Source organism: Hordeum vulgare, chromosome 2H (assembly GCF_904849725.1).
Source record: "Hordeum vulgare subsp. vulgare chromosome 2H, MorexV3_pseudomolecules_assembly, whole genome shotgun sequence".
NCBI lineage: Eukaryota > Viridiplantae > Streptophyta > Magnoliopsida > Poales > Poaceae > Hordeum > Hordeum vulgare.
Genome location: NC_058519.1, coordinates 2,619,092 through 2,643,432, shown reverse-complemented (window position 1 = coordinate 2,643,432; position 24,341 = coordinate 2,619,092). Strand labels below are relative to the sequence as shown.

Here is a 24,341-nt window from a genome sequence, read left to right as displayed (position 1 = left end):
ACATCTTTGCGACAAGTCGAGCTTTTCTTAATAGTGACTTATCACCATCATCGTCTGTCTTCTTTTAAAGATCCATTTTTACTCAATAGTCCTATGACCATCAAGTAGTTCTACCAAAGTCTACACTTTGTTTTCACACATGGATCCTCTCTCGGATTTCATGGCTTCCAGCCATTTGTCGGAATCTGGGCCCACCATCGCTTTCTCCATAACTCGTAGGTTCACTGTTGCTCAACAACATGACCTCCAAGACAGGGTTACCGTACTACTCTGCAGCAGTACGCGACCTTGTTGACCTACGAGGTTTGTAGTAACTTGATTTGAAGCTCAATGATCATCATCATCAGCTTCCACTTCAATTGGTGTAGGCGCCACATGAACAACTTCCTGCGCCCTGCTACACACTGGTTGAAGTGATGGTTCAATAACCTCATCAAGTTCTACTACCCTCCCACTCAATTCTTTCGAGAGAAACCTTTCCTCGAGAAAGGATCCGTTTCTAGAAACAAACACTTTGCTTTCGGATCTGAGATAGGAGATGTACCCAACTGTTTTGGATATCCTATGAAGATGCATTTATCCGCTTTGGGTTCGAGCTTATCAGACTGAAACTTTTTCACATAAGTGTCGAAACCCAAAACTTTCAAGAAACGACAGTTTAGATTTCTCCAAACCTCAGTCTATACTGTGTCATCTCAACGGAAATACGCGGTGCCCTATTTAAAGTGAGTGCGGTTGTCTCTAATGCATAACCCATAAACGATAGTGGTAATTCGATAAGAGACATCATAGTATGCACCATACCAAATAGTGCGTGGCTATGACGTTCAGACACATCATCACACTATGATGTTCCAGGTGGCATGAACTGCGAAACAATTTCCACATTGTCTTAACTGTGTACCAAAACTCGTAACTCAGATATTCATTTCCATGATCATATCGTAGACAGTTTATCCTCTTGTTACGACGAACTTCACTCTGAAACGGAATTGAACTTTTCAACATTTTAGACTTGTGATTCATTAAGTAAATACTCATGTATCTACTCAAATCGTCAGTGAAGTAAGAACATAACGATATCCACTGCGTGCCTCGGCACCCATTGGACTGCATACATCAAAATGTATCACTTCCAACAAGTTACTATCTTATTTCATCTCAATGAAAACAAGGCCTTGCTCATGTGGTATGATTCGCATGTCACTAGTGATTCGAAATCAGGTGAGTACAAAGATACATCAGCATGGAGCCTCTTCATCCAATTTATACTAACATGACTCAAGCGGCAGTGCCACAAGTAAGTGGTACTATCATCATCAACTCGTATCTTTTGGCACCAATATCATGAACATGTGTAACACTACGATCGAGATTCAATAAACCATTGAAGGTGATTATTCAAGAAAATAGAGTAACCATTATTCTCTTTAAATGAATAATCGTATTGCAATAAGCATGATCCAACCATGTTCATGCTTAACGCAAGCACCAAATAACAATTATTTAGGTTTAACACCAATCCCGATGGTAGAGGGAGCGTGCGACGTTTGATCATATCAATCTTGGAAACACTTCCAACACGTATCGTCACCTCGCCTTTAGCTAGTCTCCGTTTATGCCGTAGCTTTCATTTCGCGTCACTAATCACTTAGCAACCGAACCGGTATCCAATACCCTCGTGCTACTAGGAGTACTAGTAAAGTACACATCAACATCATGTATATCAAATACACTTCTTTCGACTTTTGCCAGCCTTCTTATCGCCCAAGTATCTTGAGTTGCTCCGCCTCAGTGATTGTTCCCCTCATTACAGAAGCACTTAGTCTCGGGTTTGGGTTTAATCTTGGGTCTCTTCATTAGTGCAGCAACTGTTTTGCCGTTTCACGAAGTATCCCTTCTAGCCCTTGCCTTTCTTGAAACTTAGTGGTTTTACAAACCATCAACTATTGATGCTCCTTCTTGATTTCTACTTTCGCAGTGTCAAACATCGCGAATCGCTCAAGGATCATTGTATGTATCCTTGATATGTTATAGTTCATCATGAAGCTCTCACAGCTTGGTGGCAGTGACTTTGGAGAACTATCACTATCTCATCTGGAAGATTAACTCCCACTTGATTCAAGCGATTGTCGTACTCAGACAATCTGAGCACATGCTCAACGATTGAGCCTTTTCTCCTGTGCTTTGTGGACAAAGAATCTTGTCGGAGGTCTCGTACCTCTTAACAAGGGCGCAAGCATGAAATCACAATTTCATCTCTTTAGAACATCACTTATGTTCCGTGACGTTTTACAACGTTTTCGGCGCCTTGCTTCTAAGCCATTAAGTATTTTTGTACTGAACTATCGTGTAGTCATCAGAAACGTGTATGTCGGATGTTCACAACATCCACAGACGACGCTCGAGGTGCAGCACACCGAGTGGTGCATTAAGGACATAAGCCTTCTGTGCAGCAACGAGGACAATCCTCGGTTTTACAGACTCAGTCTGCAAAGTTTGCTACTATCAACTTTCAACTAAATTTTCTCTAGGAACATATAAAATAGTAGAGCTATAGCGCAAGCCACATCATAATTCGCAAAGACCATTACACTATGTTCATGACAATTAGTTCAATTAATCATATTACTTAAGAACTCCCACTCAAAAAGTACATCTCTTTAGTCATTTGAGTGGTACATGATCCAAATCCACTATCTCAAGTCCGATCATCACGTGAGTCGAGAATAGTTTCAGTGGTAACCATCTCTATGCTAATCATATCAACTATACGATTCATGCTCGACCTTTCGGTCTCATGTGTTCCGAGGCCATGTCTGCACATGCTAGGCTCGTCAAGCTTAACCCGAGTGTTCCGCGTGCGCAACTATTTTGCACCCGTTGTATGTGAACGTTGAGTGTATCACACCCGATCATCACGTGGTGTCTCGAAACGACGAACTGTAGCAACGGTGCACAGTCGGGGAGAACACAATTTCGTCTTGAAATTTTAGTGAGAGATCACCTCATAATGCTACCGTCGTTCTAAGCAAAATAAGGTGCATAAAAGGATTAACATCACATGCAATTTATAAGTGACATGATATGGCCATCATCACGTCCTTCTTGATCTCCATCACCAAAGCACCGACACGATCTTCTTGTCACCGGCGTCACACCATGATCTCCATCATCATGATCTCCATCAACGTGTCGCCATCGGGGTTGTCGTGCTACTCATGCTATTACTACTAAAGCTACGTCCTAGCAAAATAGTAAACGCATCTGCAAGCACAAACGTTAGTTATAAAGACAACCCTATGGCTCCTGCCGGTTGCCGTACCATCGACGTGCAAGTCGATATTATCTATTACAACATGATCATCTCATACATCCAATATATCACATCACATCGTTGGCCATATCACATCACAAGCATACCCTGCAAAAACAAGTTAGACGTCCTCTAATTTTGTTGTTGCATGTTTTACGTGGTGACCATGGGTATCTAGTAGGATCGCATCTTACTTACGCAAACACCACAACGGAGATATATGAGTTGCTATTTAACCTCATCCAAGGACCTCCTCGGTCAAATCCGATTCAACTAAAGTTGGAGAAACCGACACTTGCCAGTCATCTTTGAGCAACGGGGTTACTCGTAGCGATGAAACCAGTCTCTCGTAAGCGTACGAGTAATGTCGGTCCAAGCCGCTTCAATCCAACAATACCGCGGAATCAAGAAAATACTAAGGAGGGCAGCAAAACGCACATCACCGCCCACAAAAACTTTTGTGTTCTACTCGAGAAGACATCTACGCATGAACCTAGCTCATGATGCCACTGTTGGGGAACGTCGCATGGGAAACAAAAATTTTCCTACGCGCACGAAGACCTATCATGGTGATGTCCATCTACGAGAGGGGATGAGTGATCTACGTACCCTTGTAGATCGTACAGCAGAAGCGTTAGTGAACGCGGTTGATGTAGTGGAACGTCCTCACGTCCCTCGATCCGCCCCGCGAACAATCCCGCGATCAGTCCCACGATCTAGTACCGAACGGATGGCACCTCCGCGTTCAGCACACGTACAGCTCGACGATGATCTCGGCCTTCTTGATCCAGCAAGAGAGACGGAGAGGTAGAAGAGTTCTCCGGTAGCGTGACGGAGTTCCGGAGGTTGGTGATGACCTTGTCTCAGCAGGGCTCCGCCCGAGCTCCGCAGAAACGCGATCTAGAGGAAAAACCGTGGAGGTATGTGGTCGGGCTGCCGTGGAAAAGTCGTCTCAAATCAGCCCTAAAACCTCCGTATATATAGGTGGGAGGGAGGGGAGGAGGCAGCCTCAAAACCTAAAGGTTTGGCCGAAATTGGAGGTGGAGGAGTCCTACTCCAATCCTACTTGGAGTAGGATTCCACCTTCCCACTTGGAAACTCTTTCCACCTTGTGTTTTTTCCTTCTCAAACCTTATGGGCCTTAGTGGGAACTTATTCCAGCCCACTAGGGGCTGGTTTATCTCTTCCCATAGCCCATGAGACCCCTTGGGGCGTGACACCCCTCCCGATGGTCCCCGGCACCCCTCCCGGCACTCCCGGTACACTACCGATGAGCCCAAAACTTTTCCGGTAATGCACGAAAACCTTCCGGTAACCAAACGAGGTCATCCTATATATCAATCTTCGTTTCCGGACCATTTCGGAAACCCTCGTGACGTCCGTGATCTCATCCGGGACTCCGAACAACATTCGGTAACCAACCATATAACTCAAATACGCATAAAACAACGTCGAACCTTAAGTGTGCAGACCCTGCGGGTTCGAGAACTATGTAGACATGACCCGAGAGACTCCTTGGTCAATATCCAATAGCGGGACCTGGATGCCCATATTGGATCCTACATATTCTACGAAGATCTTATCGTTTGAACCTCAGTGCCAAGGATTCATATAATCCCGTATGTCATTCCCTTTGTCCTTCGGTATGTTACTTGCCCGAGATTCGATCGTTAGTATCCGCATACCTATTTCAATCTCGTTTACCGGCAAGTCTCTTTACTCGTTCCGTAATACAAGATCCCGCAACTTACATTAAGTTACATTGCTTGCAAGGCTTGTGTGTGATGTTGTATTACCGAGTTGGCCCCGAGATACCTCTCCGTCACATGGAGTGACAAATCCCAGTCTCGATCTATACTAACTCAACGAATACCTTCGGAGATACCTGTAGAGCATCTTTATAGTCACCCAGTTATGTTACGACGTTTGATACACACAAAGCATTCCTCCGGTGTCCGTGAGTTATATGATCTCATGGTCATAGGAACAAATACTTGACACGCAGAAAACAGTAGCAACAAAATGACACGATCAACATGCTACGTCTATTAGTTTGGGTCTAGTCCATCACATGATTCTCCTAATGATGTGATCCCGTTATCAAGTGACAACACTTGCCTATGGCCAGGAAACCTTGACCATCTTTGATCAACGAGCTAGTCAACTAGAGGCTTACTAGGGACAGTGTTTTGTCTATGTATCCACACAAGTATTGTGTTTCCAATCAATACAATTATAGCGTGGATAATAAACGATTATCATGAACTAAGAAATATAATAATAACTAATTTATTATTGCCTCTAGGGCATATTTCCAACAATACTCTCGGATACTGTATGGTAGGATGACTACTCTCTTAATGTGTTCTAAAGCTTATATGTAAGCAAGATGCTGTCCTACAAAGAGATCTTTGGAGGAACACACCTATATGAGCTTGACTGCTGGTCACAGTCTATGAGGTTTGGGTGATCTCTAGTAAACTCATGAATAGGCCAGGAGTGTGACTAATATGCTCCACCCGAGGGGTCACCTTCGGCAGTCTAGTACTAGTAAGACTTGTGGTGAAGCTCCTTTACGCCAAACTGACAATTCAAGGCATAGTCCATTGTTCAGTTGTAAAGGGGTGTAGCTACTTGTTCTAGGTGAAGCTCAACCTTAACAGGTCTTCACTGAAATGCTGGTATATTAAAACAGTGATTGGAACGAGCGAACACGATGTGCCCTTGAGATCTGGTGGGGGATTGTTGAAATTGGTAGTGGGCTCTAGGCCCATTAGAGAATTTCAGAAAATCTCCAAGGGCCCATGTAGGTGGTGGCATGACAAGGTGGTGGGAGTTTAGTCCCACCCCGCTAGTGGAGGAGAGTTTGGACCCCTTTATAAGGGTCTCTCTTCCACATGCTATTGGAGAGTGAGAAGAGAAGGTGCCCTCGCGCACTCCTCCTCCGCCGCCCGCCTCGCCACGCCACGCCTCGCCACGACGCGCCGCGGGTTGCGGGAATGAGCCGAGCCGAGCTCATACCTACGCCTACGTCTCTCCACCCAGCCGCCTTTATAAGCACGCGATCGCCTACCCTAGCCGTCACGAGAATCAGATCACATCTGCCTCACGCGTTCGTTCCTTGACTGCTGCTGCCGCCGGCGACTCCATCCCGTTTACCGCGTACACGGTCGACGGGAGAGCAGGCCTCCGAAAGACTGCTCGCCTTCGTCCGTCTGCTTCGTCTACGTCCGCGTCGCCCTCGTCATCGTCATGTCTTCACCAAGCGAAGCTGACCGTCTCCACGAGGAAGCCGAGAAGAAGACGGCAGAGGATACTGCCGCCGCTGCTGCTACGGCCAACTGGCCGATTGGAGGGTATGACTCGTTTATCCTCATGTTCGTATTTATCCTAGCAGTACTGCTTGTATGCATAGATGTATCCACTATATGCGTAGTATGTGCTGGGTTAGCTCAAGATCAGTATATCATTAGTCTAGTCAATGCCATGCTAGTTATTGTCTCGTGGATTAATATACTCGGAAAATTGCCTATTTACTCAACAGCTTCTTCTCTCTAGCCCAGTTTTTTTATGAGAAAATTTATGATATATTCATCATCAACCATAACAGTATAATAAACATATAAAATAGTAAAAAATGCATCCAGATTCATAGACCACCCAGTATGAAGGCATGTCGCATAATCACCCATCCATCCGCGGAGCTAGAAAAAACGTGTTGTGATAGACAGTCGAGAAGTCGTCGTGCTAAGGTCCAATAGGACCAACGCACCAAAAACAGCACCGGCGAGGAGGGGGGGGCTAGGAAGGAAGAACCTTATTCCATCTTCATGGATCCTCCGCCATCTCATCTTCGTGAGAAAGACGCAAACCCTAGCAAAACTATAGAAAAATATAACCGCCCTGCCTCGAGCAAGGGCCCCGATCCGCCATGCCCCCATGGAGCTAAGGCCACAGGAGACGAGTCAGGTCGACGGTGCAGCAGCCAGGGGGGTAGGTGGGAGAACCTTATTCCATCTTCAGGAAGTCGGCGCCATCTCATTTTCCTAAGAAGGACACAAACCCTAGCAAAACTTAAAAACATATCAAATCAATACCCTCCCGTCGTCAATGGGCGGGATCCACCGCAGCGTTAAGGCCACAAGAGACGAGTCAGATCGACAGCGCTGCCGACAGAAGGCCATACCTAGCCATCCTATTTTCTTGGAGGAGATGCAAAGGGGTCAAGCGTCTCTCTAGCCCACTTGTTCTCCACAAGTGACTCCTATGGTTTTGTTGTTCTCCACAAATTGTATTGATGCCATTTCTCCTCCGTAGGTAATTTAGCCAGTCTTTGAGAGTAATTCGATCCATGTGATAGAGGGAGGGATGATTGTGCTCCGCAAGAGAGACCATCATGTAAATTGCCACATGAGAGCTTTGGTTGTGTTGAGCAAAATGAGAAGGACCGGGCAATGATACGTCCATTTTGTATCATGATATCCTATTGTTATTTATATTGTTTTTTGTCATTATTCTACTTTATGATGCAATTCTAATTCATTTTTTCTCTTAATTTTCAAGATTTACATGGAGAGGGGGATTACCAGCAACTGGAATTCTGGACCTGAAAAGCTACAACAGAGATGCCTATTCTACAGAACTCTAAATGAGCTGAAACTTCACAGAGATTTTTTGTTGAATATATAAAAAATAATGAAGTAAAGACATACCAGAGGGGGATCACCACCTGTCCACAAGGCAACAGGGCGTGGCCAGTCCACTATGCCCTCCCTGATGCCTTGTGGGTCCCATATGTGGCCTCATGCCTGATGGGCACTTCGCCTAAAAGTCCTCCTCTTATTTTTGCTCCCCGGCGGAAAGTGGAGCTTCCCGACGGGGTAATCATACGTGGGTTGCTTGTTCAGGTAAGAACAACACGCAAGCATCGTTCCACCCATATATCAAATTATCAAAGTAACGAACGTGAACCAACTAAATATGATGAACGTGACTAGAGAACAATTCTCATGTGTCCCCGAGAGCACTTTTCTTTATATAAGAGAACTTTCTGACTTGTCCTTTGCTATAAAAGGGATTGGTCCACCTTGTTGTACCTTTTCTACTATTTTTACTTGTTACAAATTATCTTTATACAAAACTATCTATCATTGTTACTTACAGCACTTATAGAGAATACCTTGCTGAAAACCGCTTGTCATTTCTTTCTGCAACTGATTGAGTTTGACACTCTTACTTATCGAAAGAACTACGATTGATACCCTATACTTGTGGGTCATAAGGCAACTCCATTGTCCATGTCACACACACACACACACACACACATTCTCTCTCTGGTTTATGGCGAGTTTTCGGTCAAATTTCATGTGAGGTCGAAACTTGATGGTTTCAGATGGGCTCTCGTGGCCGTATATGGGCGGCGCAACCGGAGCTCACATATGATTTTCTTGCTGATCTAGTAAGAATTTGTGGAGATGAAGCACTCTCAATTATGGTGGGGGAGATTTTAATATTATTAGAAGACAAGATGAAAAAAACAATGATAACTTCGATGCACGGTGGTCACTTATGTTCAACATGGTTATTGAAAGTCTCAATTTGAGGGAGATTGACCTCACTGGTAGACAATTCACATGGGCGAACTCATTACCGGTACCAATATATGAGAAGTTGGACCGGGTACTAACCAGTGTCGAGTGGGAGCAGAAGTATCAGCTGGTTTCAGTACGGGCTTTACAAAGATCAATCTCAGACCACACACCTCTCATAGTTGACTCACGGGGTGCCAACTATGCGGGAAATAGAATATTTTTTTCTATTTTGAGCTAAGTTTGTTTGAAAGAGAAGGATTCATGGATCTCATAGCTAACGAATGAGCTAGGGATTTGGTTGGATCTACGAATATAGAAAGATGGCAAAACAAAATCCGAAACTTGCGCCAGTTCTTGAGAGGATGGGCGAAAAATCAGAGCGGTATATATAAAAAGGAAAAAAGAAAGACTCATTCGTCTGATGAATTAGATGTGAAAGCTGAGTCTGCTCAACTCAATCTGACTGATAGGAATAACAAGATTGAAGCTGAGAAGAATTTGCAAAAATTACTGAGAGGGCAGGAGATGAAATGGGCACTTCAAGCTAAGGTGACAAAGGTGGTTCATGGGGACGATAACACACAATTCTTTCACATGATTGCAGATGGCAAACATCGAAAGAAAAAAATAACCCAACTTGAGCAAGATGAAGGAACAATAGTAGGTAACGAGAATTTAAAGCTATATATATTTGAATATTACAAGAAATTATTTGGTGCACCAGAGGAGACTTGGGTTTCTTTGGATGAAAGCACAACTCATGATATACCTCAACTCAATTCAGATGAGAATGAGGTGCTATCAATCCCATTTACCGAGCAGGAGGTGTACGACTCAATAGCACAAATGAAATAAAATAAGGCTCCGAGGCCGGACGGGTTTCGACGGAATTTTATAAAAATGCTGGCATGCCATTAAAGGGGATTTGTTGCCTATGTACCAAGATTTATTTAATGGCTAGTTACAGTTATTTCACCTTAACTTTGGAACAATTACGTTGTTGCCAAAGAAGACGGAGGTTGTACGCATCGAGCAGTTCAGACCGATATGTTTGCTCAATGTCAGCTTCAAAAAAATTACAAAGGTTGGCACGAATAGGTTAACGAGGATAGCTCATTCAGTAGTCCAACCAATGCAAACGGCGTTTATGTCCGGGAGACACATCTTAGAGGGTGTTGTTGTCCTGCATGAAACGTTGCACGAAATCCATACAAAGAAACTAGTTGGGGTTATCTTTAAAGTGGATTTCGATAAAGCATATGATAGAATCAAATGGCCATTGATTCGACGAAAGATGTAGAGATCGGGTTGATACTTTCATACAGAAAGGCAGTGTGGGGGGTTAAAGTTAATGATGACATTGGCCATATTTTTTGGAACACACAGGGTGATTCCATGTCCCGAGTGTTGCTCAACATTGTAGCAGACATGTTGACAATACTCATTACTCGGGCCAAAGAAAAGGGCCAAGTGGGAGGCCTTATTCCACATCTTGTAGAGGGGGGAGTATCTATACTGCAATATGCGGACGATACGATAATTTTCATGGAACACGGTATGGCTAAAGCGAGGAATATGAAATTACTTTTATGCTTATTTGAACAACTTTCGAGGCTGAAAATTAATTTCAACAAAAGCGAGATTTTCTGCTTTGGGAAGGCAAAAGAGGAGCAAAATGCTTACACGCAGCTATTTGGATGTGAAATGTGATCACTACCGTTTAGCTATCTAGGGATTCCTATTCATGATAGAAGACTGACGAATAAGGAATGGAAATGTATTGAAGATAGATTTGAGAAAAAACTAAGTTGCTGGTAGGGCAAGCTTATGTCATATGGAGGGACGCTAGCACTAATTAACTCGGTGTTAACAAGCCTGCCCATGTTCCTATTGTCTTTCTTTGAAGTACCTGTAGGGGTACAAAAAAGACTAGATTTTTACAATACAGGTTGACACGTTGGGATATTATATGTAGACCAAAAGATCAAGGGGGTTTGGGCATTGAAAATTTGGAAGTGAAGAATAGATGCCTGCTTAGCAAATGGCTTTACAGGTTATCCACAAAGACCGACGGGATGTGGATTCAAATATTAAGGAATAAATACTTACATTCGAAGACTTCAGCACAGGTTACATCTAGATCAAACGACTCACCTTTCTGGAAAGGGTTAATGAAGATAAAGGTGACTTTTTTTCACAGGGTCAAACTTGTGGTTGGTGATGGTGCCTCAACAAGATTTTGGGAAGATACTTGGCTTGGGGACACTCCTTTAGCACTTCAATATCCTATGCTTTATAATATTGCACAACGTAAAGAGAACTATGTGTCCACGGTACTACAGTCGGTACCTCTTAATATGCAGTTAAGGCGAGCTTTAGTGGGAGCACGCTGGAATGCATGGTTATATCTGGTCAGAAGACTTATCACGTACAATTATCTGACTAGACAGATAGTGTTCGGTGGACTTTAGCTATGAATGGTGTATTCTCAGTAAAGTCCATGTATACGGATCTGATAAACACGGGACCACTCCCCAGACCATTATATATTTGGAATATCAAAGTGCCTCTCAGTATTAAAAAATTTATGTGGTTTATACACAAAGGGGTGGTATTAACCAAAGATAACTTGATAAAACGAAGATGGGGAGGGAGACCAAAGTGTTGTTATGGTGATCAGAATGAAATAATAAGACATCTATTTCTAGACTGCAATCTTGCAAAACTACTATGGCGCACTATTTATATAGCTTTTAATGTTACCCCACCTACAAGCATTAGCTCATTATTTATAACGTGGCTCAACAGAGTAGACATTAAAACATCGAAACTAATCAGAATTGGGGTTTGTGCTTTATTTTTGGCTATATGGAATACCAAGAATGATATAATTTTTAATGGCAAGAACTATAACAACTTTTTGCACGTTATCTTCAGAGCAATGTCTTGGATCCGTACGTGGTTGTTACTCAGCCATGCGGACTCCAGGGAGCTTACGGATATTGGGTGCAACCGATGCAAGATGGTCGCACGGGCTATCTTCAGCCGATTTGGATGGCGTGCTAATAATAGGCTAGGTGTATAGGCATCGTAGTCTGCTTTTAGCTACGCTGGATATGGCAGTTCTCTTTTCATTTCATCTTTGTTTTGATTATGAGCTTCAGAGCTTTGTGGATCTAAGACTATGTTTTGAACCTATTTTAATAAGATGGTAGCATGCATCGATAGATGCAGAGGCCGGGGGCTAAGTGTTGGGGAACGTCACATGGGAAACAAAAAATTTCCTACGCGCACGAAGACCTATCATGGTGATGTCCATCTACGAGAGGGTATATTCGATCTACGTACCCTTGTAGATCGCACAGCAGAAGCGTTAAGAAACGCGGTTGATATAGTGGAACGTCCTCACGTCCCTCGATCCGCCCCGCGAACCGTCCCGCGATCCGTCCCATGATCTAGTGCCGAACGGACGGCACCTCCGCGTTCAGCACACGTACAGCTCGACGATGATCTCGGCCTTCTTGATCCAGTAAGAGAGACGGAGAGGTAGATGAGTTCTCCGGCAGCGTGATGGCGCTCCGGAGGTTGGTGGTGATCTAATCTCAGCAGGGCTCCGCCCGAGCTCCGCAGAAACGCGATCTAGAGGTAAAACCGTGGAGATATGTGGTCGGGCTGCCATGGCAAAGTTGTGTCAAATCAGCCCTAAAACCTCCGTATATATAGGTGGGAGAGGGGGGCCTTGCCTTGGGGCTCAAGGAGCCCCAAGGGGGTCGGCCGAGCCAAGGGGGGGAGTCCTCCCCTTCCAAACCGAATCCAACTAGGTTTGGAAGGTGGAGTCCTTCCCCTTTTTCCCACCTCCTCTTTTTTTTCTCTTTGATTTTCTTCCTATGGCGCATAGGGCCTTCTTGGGCTGTCCCACCAGCCCACTAAGGGCTGGTGTGCCACCCCCAAGGCCTATGGGCTTCCCCGGGGTGGGTTGCCCCCCCCCCCGGTGAACACCCAGAACCCATTCGTCATTCCCGGTACATTCCCGGTAACTCCGAAAACCTTCCGGTAATCAAATGAGGTCATCCTATATATCAATCTTCGTTTCCGGACCATTCCGGAAACCCTCGTGACGTCCGTGATCTCATGCGGGACTCCGAACAACATTCGGTAACCAACCATATAACTCAAATACGCATAAAACAACGTCGAACCTTAAGTGTGCAGACCCTACGGGTTCGAGAACTATGCAGACATGACCCGAGTGACTCCTCGGTCAATATCCAATAGCGGGACCTGGATGCCCATATTGGATCCCACATATTCTATGAAGATCTTATCGTTTGAACCTCAGTGCCAAGGATTCATATAATCTCGTATGTCATTCCCTTTGTCCTTCGGTATGTTACTTGCCCGAGATTCGATCGTCAGTATCCGCATACCAATTTCAATCTCGTTTACCGGCAAGTCTCTTTACTCGTTCCGTAATACAAGATCCCGCAACTTACACTAAGTCACATTGCTTGCACGGCTTGTGTGTGATGTTGTATTACCGAGTGGGCCCCGAGATACCTCTCCGTCACACGGAGTGACAAATCCCAGTCTCGATCCATACTAACTCAACGAACACCTTCGGATATACCTGTAGAGCATCTTTATAGTCACCCAGTTAAGTTGCAACGTTTGATACACACAAAGCATTCCTCCGGTGTCAGTGAGTTATATGATCTCATGGTCATAGGAACAAATACTTGACACGCAGAAAACAGTAGCAACAAAATGACACGATCAACATGCTACGTCTATTAGTTTGGGTCTAGTCCATCACGTGATTCTACTAATGACGTGATCCAGTTATCAAGCAACAACACCTTGTTCATAATCAGAAGACCCTGACTATCTTTGATCAACTAGCTAGCCAACTAGAGGCTTGCTAGGGACAGTGTTTTGTCTATGTATCCACACATGTATATATGTCTTCATTCAATACAATTATAGCATGGATAATAAACGATTATCATGAACAAAGAAATATAATAATAACTAATTTATTAATTCCTCTAGGGCATATTTCCAACAGTCTCCCACTTGCACTAGAGTCAATAATATAGTTCACATCACCATGTGATTCCAACGAATCCAACACCCATATGGGGTCTGATCATGTCTTGCTCGTGAGAGAGGTTTTAGTCAAAGGTTCTGAAACTTTCAGATCCGTGCGTTCTTTACAAATCTTTATGTCATCTTATAGATGCTGCTACTACGTGCTATTCGGAAATGCTCCAAATATCTACTCTACTATACGAATCTGTTTCACTACTCATAGTTATTCGGATTAGTGTCAAAGCTTGCATCGACGTAACCCTTTACGACGAACTCTTTAACCACCTCCATCATCGAGAAAAATTCCTTAGTCCATCAGTTACTAAGGATAAATTTAACAGCATCGACGTAACCCTTTACTAAGGATAAATTCCTTAGTGACATCCTATGTGCAATATTTCATAAATAATGCAACAACTACTAACATAATTCTAACAGACTTTTAGCATCGCTATGAGTGAGAAAGTCTCATCATAGTCAACTGTTTGATCTTGTCGGAAACATCTTTGCGACAAGTCGAGCTCTTCTTAATAGTGACTTATCATCATCATCGTCTGTCTTCCTTTTAAAGATCCATCTTTACTCAATAGTCCTATGACCATCAAGTAGTTCTTCCAAAGTCTACACTTTGTTTTCATACATGGATCCTCTCTCGGATTTCATGGCCTCCAGCCATTTGTCGGAATCCGGGCCCACCATTGCTTTCTTCATAACTCGTAGGTTCACTATTGCTCAACAACATGACCTCCAAGACAGGGTTACCGTACCACTCTGCAGTAGTGCGCGACCTTGTCAACCTACGAGGCTTGTAGTAACTTGATCATCAGCTTTCACTTCAATTGGTATAGGCGCCACAGGAACAACTTCATGCGCCCTGCTACACACTGGTTGAAGCGATGGTTCAATAACCTCATCAAGTTCTACCACCCTCCCACTCAATTCTTTTGAGAGAAACCTTTCCTCGAGAAAGGATCCGTTTCTAGAAACAAACACTTTGCTTTCGGATCTGAGATAGGAGATGTACCCAACTGTTTTGGATATCCTATGAAGATGCATTTATCCGCTTTGGGTTCGAGCTTATCAGACTGAAACTTTTTCACATAAGTGTCGAAGCCCCAAACTTTCAAGAAACGACAGTTTAGATTTCTCTAAACCTCAATCTATAATGTGTCATCTCAACGGAAATACCGCGGTGCCCTATTTAAAGTGAATGCGGTTGTCTCTAATGCATAACCCATAAACGATAACGGTAATTCGATAAGAGACATCATAGCATGCACCATACGAAATAGTGCGTGGCTATGACGTTCAGACACATCATCACACTATGATGTTCGAGGTGGCATGAACTGCAAAACAATTTCCACATTGTCTTAACTGCGTACCAAAACTCGTAACTCAGATATTCATTTCTATGATCATATCGTAGACAGTTTATCCTCTTGTTACGACGAACTTCACTCTGAAACAGAATTGAACTTTTCAATATTTCAGACTTGTGATTCATTAAGTAAATACTCTTGCACCTACTTAAATTGTCATTGAAGTAAGAACATAATGATATCCACTGTGTGCCTCAGCACCCATTGGACTGCATACATCAAAATGTATCACTTCCAACAAGTTACTATCTTGTTTCATCTCAATGAAAACAAGGCCTTGCTCATGTGGTATGATTAGCATGTCACTAGTGATTCAAAATCAAGTGAATATAAAGATCCATCAGCATGGAGCCTCTTCATGCAATTTATACTAACATGACTCAAGCGGCAGTGCCACAAGTAAGTGGTACTAACATCATTACCTCGTATCTTTTGGCACCAATATTATGAACATGTGTAACACTACGATCGAGATTCAATAAACCATTGAAGGTGATTATTCAAGCAAATAGAGTAACCATTATTCTCTTTAAATGAATAATCGTATTGCAATAAACACGATCCAATCATGTTCATGCTTAACGCAAGCACCAAATAACAATTATTTCGGTTTAACACCAATCCCGATGGTAGAGAGAGCGTGCGACGTTTTGATCACATCAACCTTGGAAACACTTCCAACACGTATCGTCACCTCAACTTTATCTAGTCTCCGTTTATGCCATAGCTATCATTTCGTGTCACTAATCACTTAGCAACCGAACCGGTATCCAATACCCTCATGCTACTAGGAGTACTAGTAAAGTACACATCAACATCATGTATATCAAATATACTTCTTTCGACTTTTGCCAGCCTTCTTATCTACCAAGTATCTAGAGTTGCTCCGCCTCAGTGACTGTTCTCCTCATTACATAAGCACTTAGTCTCAGGTTTGGGTTTAATCTTGGGTCTCTTCATTAGTGCAGCAACTGTTTTGCCGTTTCACGAAGTATCCCTTCTAGCCCTTGCCTTTCTCGAAACTTAGTGGTTTTACTAACCATCAACTATTGATGCTTCTTCTTGATTTCTACTTTCGCAGTGTCAAAAATCGCGAATCTCTCAAGGATCATTGTATCTATCCTTGATATGTTATAGTTCATCACGAAGCTCTCACAGCTTGGTGGCAGTGACTTTGGAGAACCATCACTATCTCATCTGGAAGATTAACTCCCACTTGATTCAAGCGATTGTCGTACTCAGACAATCTGAGCACACGCTCAACAATTGAGTTTTTCTCGTTTACTTTGTGGACAAAGAATCTTGTTGGAGGTCTCGTACCTCTTAACAAGGGCACAAGCATGAAATCACAATTTCATCTCTTTAGAACATCACTTATGTTCCGTGACGTTTCAAAACGTTTTCGGCGCCTTGCTTCTAAGCCATTAAGTATTTTGCACTGAACTATCGTGTAGTCATCAGAAACGTGTATGTCGGATGTTCAGAGCATCCACAGACGACGCTCGAGGTGCAGCACACCGAGTGGTGCATTAAGGACATAAGCCTTCTGCGCAGCAACGAGGACAATCCTCGGTTTTACAGACTCAGTCTGCAAAGTTTGCTACTATCAACTTTCAACAAAATTTTCTCTAGGAACATATAAAAAACAGTAGAGCTATAGCGCAAGCTACATCGTAATTCGCAAAGACCATTAGACTATGTTCATGACAATTAGTTCAATTAATCATATTACTTAAGAACTCCCACTCAAAAAGTACATCTCTCTAGTCATTTGAGTGGTACATGATCCAAATCCACTATCTCAAGTCCGATCATCACGTGAGTCGAGAATAGTTTCAGTGGTAAGCATCTCTATGCTAATCATATCAACTATACGATTCATGCTCGACCTTTCGGTCTCATGTGTTCCGAGGCCATGTCTGCACATGCTAGGCTCGTCAAGCTTAACCCGAGTGTTCCGCGTGTGCAACTGTTTTGCACCCGTTATATGTGAACGTTGAGTCTATCACACCCGATCATCACGTGATGTCTAGAAACAAAGAACTGTCGCAACGGTGCACAGTCGGGGAGAACACAATTTCGTCTTGAAATTTTAGTGAGAGATCACCTCATAATGCTACCGTCGTTCTAAGCAAGATAAGGTGCATAAAGGATTAACATCACATGCAATTCATAAGTGACATGATATGGCCATCATCATGTGCTTCTTGATCTCCATCACCAAAGCACCGACACGATCTTCTTGTCACCGGTGTCACACCATGATCTCCATCATCATGATCTTCATCAATGTGTCGCCATCGGGGTTGTCGTGCTACTCATGCTATTGCTACTAAAGCTACGTCCTAGCAATGTAGTAAACGCATCTGCAAGCACAAACGTTAGTTTAAAGACAACCCTATGGCTCTTGCCGGTTGCCGTGCCATCGACGTGCAAGTCGATATTAACTATTACAACATGATCATCTCATACATCCAATATATCACATCACATCGTTGGCCATATCTCATCACAAGCATACCCTGCAAAAACAAGTTAGACGTCCTCTAATTGTTGTTGCATGTTTTACGTGGTGACCATGGGTATCTAGTAGGATCGCATCTTACTTACGCAAACAGAACAACGGAGATATATGAATTGCTATTTAACCTCATCCAAGGACCTCCTCGGTCAAATCCGATTCAACTAAAGTTGGAGAAACTGACACTCGCCAGTCATCTTTGAGCAACGGAGTTACTCGTAGCGATGAAACCAGTCTCTTGTAAGCGTACGAGTAATGTCGGTCCGACCCGCTTCGATCCAACAATACCGCGGAATCAAGAAAAGACTAAGGAGGGCAGCCAAACACACATCACCGCCCACAAAAATTTTTGTGTTCTACTCGAGAAGACATCTACGCATGAACCTAGCTCTGATACCACTGTTGGGGAATGTCGCATGGGAAACAAAAAATTTCCTACGCGCACGAAGACCTATCATAGTGATGTCCATCTACGAGAGGGGATATTCGATCTACGTACCCTTGTAGATCGCACAGCAGAAGCGTTAAGTAGCGCGGTTGATGTAGTGGAACGTCCTCACGTCACTCAATCCGCCCCGCAAACCGTCTCGCGATCCGTCCCACGATCTAGTGTCGAACGGACGGCACCTCCGCGTTCAGCACACGTACAGCTCGACGATGATCTCGGCCTTCTTGATCCAGCAAGAGAGACGGAGAGGTAGATGAGTTCTCCAGCAGCGTGACGGCGCTCCGGAGGTTGGTGGTGATCTAATCTCAACAGGGCTCCGCCCGAGCTCCGCAGAAACGCGATCTAGAGGTAAAACCATGGAGATATGTGGTCGGGCTGCCGTGGCAAAGTTGTGTCAAATCAGCCCTAAAACCTCTGTATATATAGGTGGGAGAGGGGGGGCTTGCCTTGGGGCTCAAGGAGCCCCAAGGGGGTCGGCCGAGCCAAGGGGCGGAGTCCTCCCCTTCCAAACCGAATCCAACTAGGTTTGGAAGGTGGAGTCCTTCCCCTTTTTCCCACCTCCTCTTTTTTTTCTCTTTGATTTTCTTCCTATGGCACATAGGGCCTTCTTGGGCTGTCCCACCAGCCCACTAAGGGCTGGTGTGCCACCCCCAAGGCCTATGGGCTTCCCCGGGGTGGGTTGCCCCCCCCCCCCCCCCCCCCGCCGGTGAACACCCGGAACCCATTCGTCATTCCCGGTACATTCCCGGTAATTCCGAAAACCTTCCGGTAATCAAATGAGGTCATCCTATATATCAATCTTAGTTTTCGGACCATTCCGGAAACCCTCATGATGTCCGTGATCTCATCCGGGACTCCGAACAACATTCGGTAACCAACCATATAACTCAAATACGCATAAAACAACGTCGAACCTTAAGTCAGCAGACCCTGCGGGTTCGAGAACTATGCAGACATGACCCGAGTGACTCCTCGGTCAATATCCAATAGCGGTACCTGGGTACCCATATTGGTTCCCACATATTCTACGAAGATCTTATCGTTTGAACCTCAGTGCCAAGGATTCATATAATCCCGTATGTCATTCCCTTTGTCCTTCGGTATGTTACTTGCCCGAGATTCGATCGTCAGTATCCGCATACCTATTTCAATATCGTTTACCGGGAAGTCTCTTTACTCGTTCCGTAATACAAGATCCCGCAACTTACACTAAGTCACATTGCTTGCAAGGCTTGTGTGTGATGTTGTATTACCGAGTGGGCCCCGAGATACCTCTCCGTCACACGGAGTGACAAATCCCAGTCTCGATCCATACTAACTCAACGAACACCTTCGGATATACCTGTAGAGCATCTTTATAGTCACCCAGTTACGTTGCGACGTTTGATACACACAAAGCATTCTTCCGGTGTCAGTGAGTTATATGATCTCATGATCATAGGAACAAATACTTGACACGCAGAAAACAGTAGCAACAAAATGACACGATCAACATGCTACGTCTATTAGTTTGGGTCTAGTCCATCACATGATTCTCCTAATGACATGATCCAGTTATCAAGCAACAACACCTTATTCATAATCAGAAGACCCTGACTATCTTTGATCAACTGGCTAGCCAACTAGAGGCTTGCTAGGGACAGTGTTTTGTCTATGTATCCACACATGTATATAAGTCTTCATTCAATACAATTATAGAATGGATAATAAACGATTATCATGAACAAAGAAATATAATAATAACTAATTTATTATTGCCTCTAGGGCATATTTCGAACACTAAGTTCCTCCTTTTCCAAAAAAAATGTCACACACACTCTCATGAGAGAAAGCTTTTAGCTTAGATGTGTTGCTAGCATTGTGTGCAGTCAACGAGATGATGGGGAGGAGGGGACGGGGATATGAGTTGGAGAGGATATCCCCCACCCCTCCCTCTACCCCTCCCTGTGCCCCCCCTACATCACCCCAAGCGGCGCCCAGGCGGTACCGCTTGCTCGTTCCTCCAGCGCACCTTCCTCCCTGCCCCTCTTGCCGTCGGGCAAGGCCCGGGCGGCGTGTTCTGCCTTCCATGTGTGTCCTGGCCTCCCACTCGGGGGTGCGTCTGGACGGTGGTGGTCCTCGACCGGTAGGCGGTCCAGCGATCTCCGGGTGGCTTGTATGTGGTAGAGCTGCCCCTTGGCGGCGAGGTAGTGCCGCCGGTGTGCTGATCCGGTGCGTCTCTACCGGCCCAGATCTGAGACCTTGGGACCCATCTGGGTTTTAGGCGGGCCTTTTCGGTCCTCCGACGGTGTTGCTTTCTGTCAGATGGAGATGTGCTCCTGCTGGGACGTGGACCGGCGGAGCCATGGCGTGCCTGCTGCTTCGCGGCGGCGGGGGCTTCACAGGCCCCTTTGGGGCCTAGCCGGACCTGCGGGCCCGCGGGACTGGTTTGCCTCTACTGCTGCATTCGGCCGGCTACTGCCTCGGTGGTGGAGGTCAGTTCCTCCTGCGTGTTTATAGTGCTGCTACTCCTGGTTTCCAGTTTGGGTGCGTCTCTTTCCTTCAGGCCTCGTGTATTAGCTTTGGTGAGATGGTGTGGGAAGCTTCTAGATCGTGTTGGCGTAGGATGGTGTTCGGTATTGTGGTGGGCTCCGACGCGCCCTAGGTGTGGATTGGGAATGGGAGAAATCCCTGTCGGCCTGGCCGACACTGACGCGGTGGCGCCTGAGGGTGCTGCCGAACTTTCCTGGAGGGTGTTGGGGGCTACCCTTTCCTTCTCCTCGCCACGTACCGGGGGAAACTTTTGGCAACATCGCTGTCATCGTCGTGTTCCTTCTTGGAGGTGTTGATTGGTACCGGCGCTGCCGAGTCAAGGAGCTTGGTGGGAGATCTTCGGTAGGCACAGCGGTCGTGAGGCTTCTTCGTTTTTGTTGATCAGCCGTTGTCGGTTTTGTTTCTTTTGTATTTTCTCTCTCGTTTCTTTTGGGCGTGACTATGCTGCTTTCGCCTAGCACCTATCGTCGGTTCTATTGGTGTTGGTTGCCTTGTACAGAGCGGAGGGCTTTTCCATGATATGGGTAGAAGATGTGTAGTCGATGGTGAAGGGGAGAAGAGAAGACATGCTTGCAATGGGAAGAGGAGAATATTTTGCACTAGATACGGGCAAAGTTGCACACTAAAATGAGTGCAGATGATCACATCGTTGTAGGTGTCGAGTTATATATGATCTAATGTCGAATTAGATCCTTCTTCAGTTTGTTGTGCAATTGTGACCGAGAATAGTGGGTGTGGCATTGAGGAAGTGAAACGGAAATGGGATGATTTTGAGTTCATGCATTGACATGTGGGCTAGTGTGTGATAACATGGGATTAATGTTCTGGTTGAGCCCAGCCATGTGAGAGTGGACTCGAGAGTCTGGACCAACAGGAGTAGCCTTGGGACAGCAGGTCAGTGGAAGACAACAAATTTTGATAATATCACTCGGGACGAACGTGTCGTTCCTATTTTGCCTTCCTAATGCTCTATACCAACTGTTGGTCCAGTCCGCATCACTAAGTACTTTCCGGCGACAAACAATGATTGATGTGTTATAAATTAATTAGAAAAGGGTGTCCAATCTCGAAAAGTCATGTCTATTCTATCTCTCTATTGCCAACAGGCACCTGTTCTGAAGGATGCCTCCGAATAGTCACTTCTTCTTCGCACCTCTTCCACATGTATATAAACTTGAGAATCAATAGAAATCAGGACTGATCGTCCATTACTTTCATTTAATCTCGTTTTACTCTAACACGTTATCTGCAGAGCACGCTCTGCATCTGAGCGATTTCGAGATCGAGAAGAACAAAATATCGGCGACTCGATGCGGCCTTCGCGCCGCAGGACACAGCCGCCTGCGCCACGTCGAGCGCCCGTTCGCCCGGCCGCCTCCCTTTGCCGCGTCCCATGCCCGGCCGCCGCCCAGGCCGCACCACGCCGCCTCGCCCGCGCCTGGCCGCGGCGGCCCTCGCCCACGCCTGGCCGCAGCGGCCCTCGCCCGCGCCTGGCCCCGGCACCGCTCGCCAGAGTCCGCCCGCGCCTGGCCGCAGAGCCCTTGCCCGCACCCGCCCGCGCCTGGCCGTGGCAGCCTCGCCGGAGCCCGCTCGCGCCTGGCCGCGGCAGTGCCACGCCCGTGACCTCTCAACCTCTCCGGCCGACGCCCAACGGTGCCACGCCTGTGGCCGCCCATCCGCGCCGACCGCCGGATTCTCCGCGCAACAACGCCCCAGAAGCAGCCCCGACCATCAAGCAGTGTACGATTCCCCGCGAACATGGCGCTTCATCTCCAGCGTGCATCCTAGTGCGGCCCGTCGGCTCGCATCAGATGTGCTAGCCCGGCCATCGGCCGCGTCGAGCACACCGCGACACAACGCGACCTTGGATGCATGGCATGGCGGGGTGGACACCAATGGCCGTGCCCGCATCTGCGGCCTTCCTCGGCACAACCGTCTACGACGGCGGTGCTTTCACAGTGCAACGACGCCCGCTACCAATAAGGGTCGTCGGCCTGGTTCCGCCCATCCAGCGCGCAGCACGACGACTTCATCGAGCGTGTGGCACGCTACAGCACGTAGCGCGACGGCGGGGCCTTGCCCTCCCGGCTGACAGGACGGCCGGCAAGGCGGCGCAGCGCCCCGAGGTCGCGGACCTCCATTGGGAGGCAGCGCAGTGCCCCAAGCAGCGCCCAGCGGACGACAACGGCTAATGGCCGGCGCCCAGCGTGAAGACAACCCATGGGGAAGCACGACGGCCTCCAATCGGAGACGAGGTGTTCCTTCTAAATTCTCCAAGATGGGGATTTCTTCTGCACGCAGCCAAAGCGAACTGAATCTCGTTCGTGGTCGTGGCTGTACAGAGAATGACGAGAGCATCTTATCTCTTCGTATACTTCACATTTTAGCACTTCTAGTTACCCTTAATGGCATATAAGTTCTATAACTAGCATATAGGCCCACAGGCTTTATGTTTTTACGCAATTACTACTACTTCAACACAAGCCATCAGGCTTATTGCTATTTCAGATTTTGGTGAATACCTTGTAGTATCATATTGGTTGAGTCCCAACGCATTAAGCCTATACTATTGGATGCGTCAATCATTCCATCTAGAATGGACCCAAGATACTAACATTACTTACAATAAGTGCGACAATCATGTTTTGCAATTGATTTTCTTGCTCTTGCAAATCTTGACGTAAATTCAAAATATGGATTACGCAATGTCATACTTAGTATGACTACATCGAAATTTATTTATGAATCACAGGTATTGGTGGCATCTACTGCATAATTCGCAGACTATCCATTATTACTGCAAGGTCTACATCATGTCACTTCGACAAATGATTACCTTCATAGTGATTTTCTAAAAAAAATAGATAACACAAGGTAATAGAATGATGAACATCTAGTGACAATAGTCAGACTATGTTTTCTATTATTGCAAGATCTACACCATATTGGTGATTATCTTCAAAGTGTTATTCTATATCAATTGAGGTCTACACATATAAGGCATCAGCCAAACAAGAACTTGCTCCTCTGAAGCATTTATTGTTGTTGTTCACTAAAATGATTTACTATCATAGTAAATTCATGCATGATTATTGCATGTTGAATGGTATTATCTACCAATATCAATTATTCAATCCTCTTTTTGCTTGAATATGTCATAGGGAACTACATAAATATTTGCATTTACTTGTGATTACCTTCTATTACATTGATAAAATACATGGCAATGAAGCCTACGACAATATTTCTAATTATAGTGTCGTCCATCCATCATGATGGACCACATAATTTATGACAATGATTAAGTGTCTCAACACTTTCGCAAGGTCCACATGATATCGTGGTTATAATTTCGTAGTGACTAACCAATGTTAAGCATGCAAGTCTATATGTTTTGGCAGTGACTCTAAAGTCACACACTTCCTCAAGAATGAAGTCCAAAACATTAGCAATAATTTAATCA

The 24,341-nt window shown here is 45.3% G+C and overlaps 1 protein-coding gene across 1 annotated transcript; it reads left to right on the top strand.

Annotated features, from left to right (window-relative positions):
- Positions 1-22,495: 22,495 nt before the first annotated feature.
- LOC123429024 lies at positions 22,496-23,184 on the top strand. Its single transcript, XM_045113093.1, has one exon. It carries the CDS (start codon positions 22,747-22,749, stop codon positions 23,068-23,070), a length of 324 nt encoding a protein of 107 aa, XP_044969028.1. The 5' UTR covers positions 22,496-22,746; the 3' UTR covers positions 23,071-23,184.
- The last annotated feature ends 1,157 nt before the right edge of the window (positions 23,185-24,341 follow it).